Source organism: Lynx canadensis, chromosome X, assembly GCF_007474595.2.
Source record: "Lynx canadensis isolate LIC74 chromosome X, mLynCan4.pri.v2, whole genome shotgun sequence".
Classification (NCBI taxonomy): domain Eukaryota; kingdom Metazoa; phylum Chordata; class Mammalia; order Carnivora; family Felidae; genus Lynx; species Lynx canadensis.
This window is the reverse complement of record NC_044321.2, coordinates 96,597,863-96,609,489: the sequence shown is the minus strand read 5'-3', so window position 1 is coordinate 96,609,489 and position 11,627 is coordinate 96,597,863. Positions and strand designations below refer to the sequence as shown.

At 47.6% G+C, this 11,627-nt stretch overlaps 1 protein-coding gene across 1 annotated transcript; it reads left to right on the top strand.

Moving 5' to 3' along the window:
- The first annotated feature begins 4,834 nt into the window (after positions 1-4,834).
- On the top strand, positions 4,835-8,914 carry LOC116737891 (glycine-rich cell wall structural protein 1.8-like). The gene is made up of 3 exons (XM_032592076.1): positions 4,835-6,719; positions 7,615-7,757; positions 8,809-8,914. The coding sequence occupies exons 1-2, from the start codon at positions 4,835-4,837 to the stop codon at positions 7,713-7,715; spliced, it is 1,986 nt and encodes a 661-aa protein (XP_032447967.1). The 3' UTR covers positions 7,716-7,757; positions 8,809-8,914.
- The last annotated feature ends 2,713 nt before the right edge of the window (positions 8,915-11,627 follow it).

Here is an 11,627-nt window from a genome sequence, read left to right as displayed (position 1 = left end):
GCATGTGTTCATATGCTCAAAAGTCATTTGTCCATATGTATAAAAACCGTATGTATCTATGATTTATCCATCCATGTCCTTTGCTCATTTTTCTTTGGGCTTATGGTCTTAAAATTTATATGAGCAAGACGTGTGATTTTTGCTTCCTTGTTTTGGCTTATCTGTTTTTTTATCTGTTGTACAAAGAATATGTATTATTTTTATAAATAGAAAAAGTGTGGATACTAAAACTTGCTGGAAAGACTTTAGCAGCCTTAGCAGACCTTTTCTTGACTCTACTTATCCCTAAATGCACCACAAACTATTCTAATTCTGCTACCATCTCATTGATTGTTTGAGAAGCAGAAGACCTACTTTTTAGGACAAAGGGCAAACTCCTTAATGAAGTATTCATGGCCCCAATCAGCTTTAAAGGCCTACCTGCCACCCTGCCCAATGCTTCAGCCATTTCATTCCCTGGATACACACCCACATACACAGCCATCTCTACCACTGTTCATGCTGTTTCCTTTACCTTCACTAACCTCCCTTCCACCCACCTTTAGTTCCAATTGAACTCCTAGTTTTAGGACCCACCTGAAATGCTTCCTCTTGAGCACCTCCCCAGGTACCAACCCACTTCCTTCACCTCTCCTCCTCCACCAGCTAATCATTCCCTCTTCCATGCTCCCACTTTATGCCCATCCCTATTAGAGCACTTGGCACCTTGTGTCATCATTATCCAAGTATCTGTATAACTCTCTAGACCATGAACTAGGACAAGCCATGGGTCTTAGGTACCTGTGATTCCCCAACCCCTAACATAATTCCAGGCAGATAGTAGGCACTTAATACTCACTCAGTAAATGATTGAATGACTAGGGTCTGGAGTGTTTGTCCTGTAGCTTCAAGTGGACAGCCTAGCTTTTCATGACCTGGGAAGACACTTGTATGGTTTTTGCTTTGTGTTGTTTTTGGTAACATGCTATCTTCTTTAAAGTGAATAGTGATGATCCTGTTGAAAGTTTTGAAAAAAGATTAGATGGAGACAGCATGGAGGTAAAGAAAACAGGAATACTCTGATTTCACATGAAAAACCATCTACCCGGGAGCTTTGTCTCTGCTATGTAACAGTAGAGGCAGCCCTGATCATGGCACCTGGTAGGAAATGGGAGTGTCCTCTTCCACACCTTCCTCACCAGATGACTTCCATCACACAAGAGGCCATCTAGGTCTGCCCTCTGGCCGGAAGCAACATCTGCTTCCTTTCCCGACCCCCAAGGCTCAGGCTTTTCTTAGAGCCAAGGACCCTCCAAGGTTGTGAGTGCATTTGAACAAGGGCCACGTGGAGACAATGTCCTGCCTTTACTGTCCTTCTCAGTCAGGGCATGATGCCCATCTTTTGAATCCAAGTCTTCCCTCCTCTGGGAAGCCTTTGCTGAGGCCTCCTGACTCACTTGGCTGAGTCAATATATTACAATGTAAATATGGAAATGTTTTACATCATCAATCCAAAGACAACAAGGACATACCCGTAACTGAACAAGGGCGCTTAATACTCACTACAGTGAAGAAACACACACCATGGGGAACCGTGTGGTGTTTCAGTAAGAAGTATAAGAACCTATTACAAGAATTGGGATTGGGCTGGATTATTTTGGGAAGTTTTGAAGGAAACAGGGGCTTGCTCTAGATAAGATGCTATTACAAAGTAGGGACAGTTCTATGACTGGTATTTCAATAAATCTTATCTGTAAGGTGGGGAGACGAGAATCAGGATAAAGTTGTAACTGGCAAAGAAGTGGTAGATATCCATTTTAGCCAAGAGGAAGATGTTAACATTCTGTGACCTTATTTTTGTCTCTGCTCAAAATTATAAAATGGCCTTGTTTTGTCTTTCATCATGGTCTCTGATCTTGACTGATATTGGTGTTCTGATATTGATTATGTCCAGCAGGAGAATAAAATGGCCTAGCATGAGTTCCAGTCCAGCTCTGAATGTCAGAGGCTGCTCTTCTTTTTCATTTTCAACACGTAGTCCTTTCTCCCAAATACAGTGTGTTATGCAACCAGAGATGATGGCACTTGCTTCTCCATCCTTGGCAAGGTCTTGCATGAAACATTATATGAAGGTGTCTAATAAAAACTTGCTGGTTGGGGATCAGGAGGGCTGGTCTGGAACTTTCCAAGAGCCTCAACTCACGGCCATTTACTTTGTACATGGTTAATTAACCTTCTGCTGTCAAGTTTCTCCTGAAGCTGCATGTATAAGAAGTAGTCCTGTTTCGACTTCAGATTAAAGGTCATGAGACTGGATCTAGTTGTGGCTCCTCCATCAAGTTGCATGACCTTGGGGAAGCTAGTTAGCTGCTCTAGGCCTTAACTTCCCCATCTAAAAATGAATAGACTTAGCTTCAATATCTAAAGGCCTTGCCAGCTATGAAATTTTGGAAGAATATGCATTTTCTCTTGCATCTCTTCTACCTTTATGGAAAGTGCTAAATGGCACATGGCCACACATCATTATAGAAGCACTCAACAAATAGTGCTATAGGTGAGCTGTTTAAAATTTAAAAATAACCGATATTTTCATCTTATGCTATGTGTCAGTATTAACTCCAAATGGATTAAGGAGTTAAATGTAAACATTCAAAAGATTTTCAAAAAGAAGAAAATATAAAACTTTTCTCTAGATAACAAAAGATTTGCAAACTTAGAATGGTGCTAAAATCATGGGGTACTGGGTGGCTCAGTCGGTTGAGTGTCTGATGCTTGATTTTGGCTCAGGTCATGATCCCAGGGTTGTGGGATTGAGCCTTGCATCCACGCTGAAGGTGGAGCCTGCTTAAGATTCTCACTCTCTCCCCCTCCGCTCCTCTCCCCCACTCGCACATGCTCTCTAAAAAAAAAAAAATAATAAAAAAAAATAAAAAAAATTACCAGATTTTGTAACATAAAAATGAAAAATTGTGTGCTTAGAAATATAACCAACTTAGAAGACAAAATGAAACTAGGGACATATTTTCAACAGATGGTTAATATCCTAAATACAATCCCATCTCATTCCGTCTACCTATTTCACTGAAATCTTGACTGAAGGCAGGGTATGAACTCAACCAGGGAGGAAGTGTGTAACTCTATATATCTGGAAACAACTATATTTTGGTTTTGGATTAGATGATTCTCTCTGAAGGCCTGAGAAACTACCCAATAGTTTCTCTCCAGTGGTTCAAGAATGGAAAGGTTACTAGTGATATAATAATACCTTGTATATATATAAAACGTCACAGTAAAAAGAAGGGCATTTACTCCATTATCTTATTTTATTCTTAGAGCAACATTGTAAGATGTAGGTAATGATGACTCTAACTTCACAAACGATAAACTGAGGCAGAGAAATGGTAAGTACCCTTCCTAAGATCACCTCAGGGGCTAAATGTTAAAACCAAATCTGTACCTCAGACTGGGATTCTGCCTCAGTTTTGCTCTCTTTATAGTGAGGATTACAAATTAGAAATTTTCTACATTGCCTTCCAGATTTAAACCAATGATTTATGATAGCACCATGCTCTATTATTGAGGTGGGGACTAGAAGAAAAATAAAAACATTGAAATTTTGCTGGGTTGATGAAAGGAAAACATCCCTCCTAAACTTCATAGGATTTATTGGTATTAAATACCAAAATATTATTTGCTATTTTTTTCAAAAGACATTTTTAGTATTACAAAATTTTTTTTTTACCAGAATGAGTAGAAAATAGCAGTAAATTTCTCCATGATTTTCAGAATTACTTATGCTGGAGGTCTTGATTAAGTGGATTTTGAAATCAAAAGTCTTGGACTGTTGCCTCAAAAACATCCTAGGAAGCCTACGCTTTTATTTAAAAAATAAATTGTAATGTTTATTCATTTTTGAGAAAGAGCATGAGAAGGGTAGGGGCAGAGAGAGAGGGAGACACAGAATCCAAAGCAGGCTCCAGGCTCTAAGCTGTAATCAGCAGAGAGCCTGATGCAGGGCTCCAACATACAGATCTGGAGGGGATCATGACCTGAGCCCACCACTTAACCGACTGAGCCACCCAGGCAACCTGGATGCTTACCCTTTTAAAGTTTTTCATGCTTATTAGCTCTTAGGAGATGACTTGGTCCTGGAAAAGTAGTATCTCCCTTTTGTTCATTCTTTGGGGTGCTGCAATAAATTTGTCAGGGTTCATTATAATACCTTCTAGTTCCTCTCATTCACCAATTCTTCAACACTCAGTTCTTTTTTTAAGTTTATTTATTTATTTTTGAGAGAGAGAGCACAAGTGGGGGAAGGGCAGAGAGAGAATCCCAAGCAGGCTCCCTGCTGCCAGCGAATTGCCCAATGCAGGGCTGGAACCCACCAACCCACCAATTTGAGATCATGACCTAAGCCAAAGTCAGATGCTTAAATGACTGAGCCACTCACATGTCCCTTCCACACTGCATCCATGTCAATTTTGTCTACTTTCCAAGTAGCTTTAACCATGTTAAGTTGTCCAACTTCTTCTCTCTTTCTTCTTGGGAGATTTTTACTACTCCTGGGGTCTGAGCTATATACCATTTTTATGACCCTGTCCCTACTTGCATGAGTCATTACCAGGTGGAAATCAAGAAACACCTTACAGTTCACATAGCCCAAAGTGTCTCAATATCGGACCACTACAGTTTTTCAGACAATGGTAAAACTTAAAGGACAGGAGTTGCGCAGACCCGAAAGTAATGGCAAGACCCTAAGGCCTCAAAGAACAAACAGGGAGGTAAGTGGGAGCAACCCCTAGGGGCCTCGGTCATTCATTGGACGCCGAGCAGGTCACTCTTTGCGTCTGGACGAATGAGGGTGGAGCTCAAGAGGAGGGCACGCGGCCCATTGTTGACGCCTCCGGCCCCGCCCACCGTCCTCCGGCGGGTGGACTCTCACCGGCCGTGGCCAGTGTCGCCCGAGGGGAGGCCTGGGTGGGCCGCTCCCCACAACCGCCCCCTGCCCTTCCCGTCCGGGGCCTCCTCGGGCACCGCCACCGACTGCTGTCCCCCTCGGCGGCCACCTCACGCCGGGCCCCGTTGCCCTCGGCCTCCCGTCGGCGGCAGCGGGCTAGGCGGCCGCCGCCTTCGCCTCCGGCGTCGCCGCAGCCCTGTCTGTCGCCTCCCCGGTGAGGTACTCCCTGGTGCCATGGCCGCCTCCGGAGATGGAGGCCAGGCCCCGGGTGGCCAGGAGAACCCCATGGATGAGGATGAGGCGGGGGCCCCGGCGGCCGGAGGGGGCAACGAGGTGGCCGGCGGCGAGGCCGGGGCCGGCAGTGATGGAGTAGCCAGGGGCGATGGGGTGCCCGCTGGAGACGGAGCGGCTGGTGGCGATGGGATGGCCGGAGACGAAGCGGTCGGTGGCGACGGGGTGGCCGGAGACAGAGAACAGGTGGCTGGAGACGGAGAGGCAGTGGCCGGAGATGGAGACCGGGAGGCCAGAGACGAAGACAGAGTGGCCGGCGGCGATCGGGTGGGCGAAGGAGGAGTGGCCGGAGATGGAGACCGGGAGGCCGGAGACGAAGACAGAGTGGCCGGCGGCGATCGGGTGGGCGAAGGAGGAGTGGCCGGCGGAGAATGGGTGGCCGGAGATGGAGACTGGGAGGCCGGAGACGAAGACAGAGTGGCCGGCGGCGATCGGGTGGGCGGAGGAGGAGTGGCCGGCGGAGAATGGGTGGCCGGAGATGGAGACTGGGAGGCCGAAGACGAAGACAGAGTGGCCGGCGGGGATTGGGTGGGTGGGGGTGGAGTGGCCGGCGGAGAATGGGTGGCCGGAGGTGGAGACGGAGCGGCCGGCGGAAACTGGGGGGCCGGAGATGGAGAGGCCGGCGGAGACGGGGTGGCCGGAAACGAAGCGGCCGGCGGAGACTGGGTGGTCGGAGCAGGAGTGGCCGGTGGAGACGAGGTGGCCAGAGGTGGAGACGGAGTGGGCGGAGGCGGAGACGGAGGGGCCGGAGGCGGAGGCGGAGACGGAGACGGAGGGGCCGGAGGCGGAGACGTGGTGGCCATGGGCAACAGAGTGGCCGGAGGCGGAGTGGCCGGAGGCGGAGATGGAGTGGCTGGAGACGGAGTGGTTGGTGGTGGAGACATGATGGCCATGGGCGACAGAGCGGCCGGCGGCGGAGACGGAGCGGCCGGCGGCGGAGACGGAGCGGCCGATGGAGGAGACGCAGCGGCCGATGGCGGAGACCGAGTGGCTGGAAACGGAGTGGCTGGCGGTGGAGACGGAGCGGCCGATGGCGGAGACGGAGCGGCCGGGGACTCCGGGCCCCACCCTGCCGAGGCTGCCGTTTTGGCCGTGCCTGCGGAAGGCCTCGGGGAGGAGGCGGTGGGCCCCGAGGGCGGGAACGCCTTCGAGGCTGGCGACGACTCGGACTTCGGGCCGGCAGAAGAGGACGGGGCGGAAGAGCCGGAGGCCGCCGGGGACGTAATTGTGGACGCCCACCATTTCCCAATGGTGGGCTTTCGCTTTACGTTCCTGGACCTGGTGCATTCACTGCTACACCTCGTCCACTACAACAACCACATCCTCGTGCGGCCCCAGCCTCTGCAGCTCAACGTTCCCCCTGCGCCCCCAGCGGCGACCGCGGCCCACGAGGCCCAGGGCTCGTCATCGTCGTCATCGTCGTCGTCGTCGTCGGAGGCTACCTGGGAGACCGCGGAGGAGCCTGACAAGGAGGAGCCGGCGGCCACAGAGGGTGAGGGGGACCCGCGCGTCCCAGGGGCCGGGGCTGTGGGCGGTTGCGGGCGCCCGGGCACAGAAGCCGAGGTTGGGGGCGCCCCCAGACTGAAGGCCGAGGGCCGGGGTGGGAGCCCCGTGCCGTAGCTACCAGTGGCTTTGAGAAGGAAACGTGCCGCCTTCTGGCAGCCGCGGCTAAGACAGCCGAAGGCCGCGGGGTAGGTGGAGGTCTGCACGGGGTAGGTGCAGGTGCAGGAGGGTGGGAGGACGTGCAGGAGGGCGGGAGGGGCTGTGCGGGTCAGCGCAGGTGGGGGTGCAGGGGGCGGGAGGGGTCTGCAGTTCAGCGGTGTACAAGGGGTGGGAGGGGTGCGCAGGAGGGCGAGAGGGGGTGGAGCCAGAAGGAACAGAGCGAGCCAGGGGCACACCTCATTTTTGTCCACGGCTGTTAAAAATGCCAAGTTTTAGAACGTTCATCCCCAATCATTAGGAACTGACGTGGGAGCGCTTGGGAACACTGAAATATTCAGGCATTGAGGGACTAATGAGCTTCATGGGAGAATTCGGAGTTGAGGCAAAACATGGTTGCAAGAAATCTCTGACAAGAACACACACAATGCAGCAGACACTGATGATTCTGATCCCTTCTTCTCCGGAGGGCTAGTTATAATAGCAGCACAGGGTGGCAGCTTGACTGGAAAGAAAGAATGTCACTGTTTAAGTGACCAAGCAGCAGAAGGGTGAGGGCCATGGAAGGGCTGTATCAACCAGGAGGAAGGGCCCCAGCTCTTCTCTTAGTTCCTTCTATCCTCCCGCTTCTCCTGCGGGTACTCTACTAGATGTCACTCTTCCTTATGCATCACGATACTTCTTCCTGTGAATGTCTGCTCCAAAGTCTGTATTATTCTTCACCAAAGGAACAACAAACTATCAGCAGGAAAACTCTGATAAGGAGGCGCAAGTCTCGGAGAGCGGGGAAGAAGAGACGTTTAACCAACAACAAGAAGGATCTCACTGAAAAGCATTTGGACCCACCACAGAACAGGCCCAAAAAATCCAGGTATGCGTATAGCTCCACCTATCACCCAACCATTCCTGACATTTACCTGTTACTGACCGGGTTTTTTTTTTTTTTTTCTTAATTCTCCCAATAAATTAAGAAGTTTGTTTAAAATGAATTCAGACATTCAGTTTTACCTACTTAGAATGTTAACACAACACTCAGGTACCTAGTAATAGAAATCACAGTATATTTTGAAATCTATTTCGTGGCTCCTCATTTGTTCTTGTGAGCTCTTTTGTCCTCTACCTATAAGACTACTAACAAATGGTAAACATATCAGTAACTGAGACCAGTCTTTGTTTAGAAAACAGCCGAAGCAGCAGCTAACGTGGCTGGGCTGTTTCCTACTTGGGCATTCATTACTTGGCCATGGAAATGTACCCCCTTGTACTAACTAGGAGACTACACCCTTTCGAATGTGATTACATGCAAATGGCAAAAAGTTCAGAATTTCAAGTAGGACTGCATTTAATGATTATACCTAAGTATTCAGGTGTGGACTTTTGTATTTTATGTGACAGTCCAAAGAAACTTAGTCATAGTATGGCTATTACTTATCACTGAATTGGTAATTAAGTCTTGAAGTATATCTTGTCTTTGAATATATTTAAATGATTAACATTTGATTTTTTTTTTTGCGTTTTCAAAGCTGTGTATTTTACAATAACAGCCTGTTTCTCGTATGGTAGATATGGAGAATCAAGGGTCTGGGAGGGTAAGGGAGTATCGTTTGTGGAATGAGCATAGGCTTTTAAGGTGAAGAGATTTTCTTAAATCCCAGAATCCTCTCGAGGGAAAGAAAAAAAGCATTGATGGTATTAGGCAAGAGGGAGGCCAGGTTGGTAGGAGCACGTGATCGAAGCCATGGGCCGCACGAGCACCCCAGGCACAAGGGTGCAGGGTACAAGAGGAAACTGTGTTCTCTCCTTGATGAGAAATAGCCCACGGATGTAGCAGGTATATATAGGGCTCTTTTCATAGGTTTGGAAAGTCACCGTTGGTGGTTATGGCTCTATGATTGCTAATTTTCTCTCATTTCATCCTGCAGCTGGGAGGAACAAAACTAGAAGAAGAAAGAAGAAAGAACCTGTTCATTGTTTCTGGTTTCTCATTTTCTAGAAGCGCATGGGAATTTTATTAACACTGACGTCATTCCAAACTGCATCCCCCCAAAGAGTGATATCCAATGAAATCTGCCTTTTCTGTTACACTTGACAGATACGTTTGACAGCATGTGTTCTCATCAAAAATAAGTTTGTTTTAAAGTAATAAACTGGAAGGAAGGCAGATTTTATTTAGAGAAATCATTTTAACTCCAATCTCTCTTTTACCTCTTTGTTTTGACACACCATGCCTTCATTAAAAGGTATCACTGCCTACCATTTGATGAGCCTGTTTTAAATTATTTTATCATGGCCCCAAATAAATTAAAATGTCAAGGTGAAAACTTTTGTAAAGAGGGAGATGGAGGTCAGGTCTTTAGAGCTACGCGGCTCACTGTGTCAGGAACTAGCCGCGTGTGGCTACTGAAACACGCCCGGTCTCATTTGAGACGCACTGTTAGGCATAAAAAGGACACAACTCACTGATAATTTTATACTGATTACATATCGAAATGATACCAAATTGAGTTAAAATGTACTACTGAAATTAATTGTGCCCACTTCTTTTTACTTCTTAACGTGGCTACTAGAAAAAGTGACACACGTGAGTTGCATCGTAATGTCTATTAGCACTGCTCTAGAGTGTGGTTTGGAAGGAAACCTGGTGGATGGCCCAGCTGGTCTGCAGGCCACATGGTGCTGCTGGGCCTCGACCCAGACACTGATTTAGAGGGTGGTTCTCAAAGTTTGGGCCCCACGACAGCCTCATCAGCACCAGCCAGGAATTCTTAGGTTCCACCCAAGACCTGCTGAATCGGAACCTCCGAGGGCAGGCCCAGAAATGGGTGCTTTCACAAGCTCTTCAGGGGATTCTGATGCAGCTACGGTTTCAGAAGCACTGCTTCAGAGGCACAGGGGGAGATGAGACTCACCTATGGTAGAACCAGCCTTAATTCACTGACTTGGGACTTGCAGGTCAACTGAACAGGATGGCAAGGGCTGGACTGGGGAGGGGGCCAGAACCCACAGGGGCTGAGACACAGAAGGGCTCACATTGGGTGATGGCAGAAAACTGCAGAAATAAAAAAGCTGATTCCAGAAGGATACAAACATGACACCATGTATATAAAGTCTAACAACACATGCAAAATGATCACCGTGTACTGATAGTGGATACAAATATCTAGAGGAAAAAGCATGCATAGGAGAGATGCCTGCAAATGTAGCATGTGTGGGTGGGAAAGGTAAATAACTCATTTAGGGTGGTGACTACCTCTTGGGGAAACGAAGGGAGGAGAATCCTACTGGGGAGGGCTCCACAGTGGCTTCAACTGTATTTCCAATGTTACATTTCTTAAGCTGCGTGGTGGATACATACATGTTGATAGAGTATTATAATTTTTCATTGATCTGAAATATTTCATAACAATGAAAAAAAAAGAAAGGGAGAAAATGGACTAGAATCTGTTCAAGAAAAAAGAAAGATAAAGTCATAGTTGACTCAAATAGAGGATCAGAGAAGGGGAAAGGTCCTGGATTTGAGACAAGAGGGCTTCATTTCTACATTTAGTTAAGGCTTCCTAGGTGCCCCCCTGAGTAGCATGAGATACCTTCTCTCATGTTCTGCTAGCACATCTTGTATTCTAACATACATAGAATCTAATACATACATCCCCCAACATCAATCCCTGGACTGAACCTCTGAATGGTTGGGACCTTAAAGGGTTTTAGTCTTTCTTTCGCGAAGCCCTAATTAGATGCTTAACTAATGTCTGCTAAAATGAAGTGAACTTAACACTCCCACAACTCTGCTTTAAAATGTATTATCAGGGGCGTCTGGGTGGCTCAGTTGGTTAAGCATCTGCCTTTGGCTCAGGTCATAGTCTCGTTGCTCCAGAGTTCAAGCCCCTCATTGGGCTCTGTGCTGACAGCTCAAAGCCTGGAGCCTCTTCGGATTCTGTGTATCCCCGTCTCTGTCCCTCCCCCAGCTCATGCTCTGTCCCTCTCTCAAAAATAAACATTAAAAAAAATAAACATTAAGATAAAATAAAATGTATTATCATGTAGTGTTCCTTATTGCTAGAACCATATGGTAAAATAAAAGGCAGAGGGCTCTTTGTCACCATTATCTAAACTGAAAGAGTGGGCCAAGATAGTGTGATTTGAGGGCCCTCAAACTGGTTCTGATTTGTTAGTATTTATGCTGTGTTACTTGTAACATACTATTGCTTTTAGAGCCAAGGAAGAGAGACCTGTGTCCTGAGCTCCATGCAGTAGAGGCCCCACTTTGGTCCTCTGCCAGCCTTGCTCTTCCCTATAAGACGAGGATCCTGGAGTGCTCGGTAGAGACTGAGGGAGAGAGAGAGAAAAGGAGGGGAGGAGGAGGAGGATTCAGGGAATAGGAGCTGGGGAGCCCTTCTACACCAGAGAAAATTTGCAAAGACTTCGAGAAGATAGGAAAATTATCAGAAAGACAGTAGCGCCATTATACTCTATTTGCTTCTTTGTCAGAAGCTTGGTTGAGGGAAAACTCAAGTGATCTCTATTTCTTCATTCTTCTTTGCTTCCTGTTTGCCAACCAAGACTTGGATTTGGAGAACTCTGTTGTACTGAATCTGAAATCATCTTCAGATTAGAGCATGCATTTTCAAGTGTCAGTTAGATCTCTGGATCAATAAAGGTCTCCTGAAAGGATCCTGGGAAGATGGCGGGGTAGGAGGACGCTGGGCTCACCGCGCGTCCTGCTGATCACTTAGATTCCACC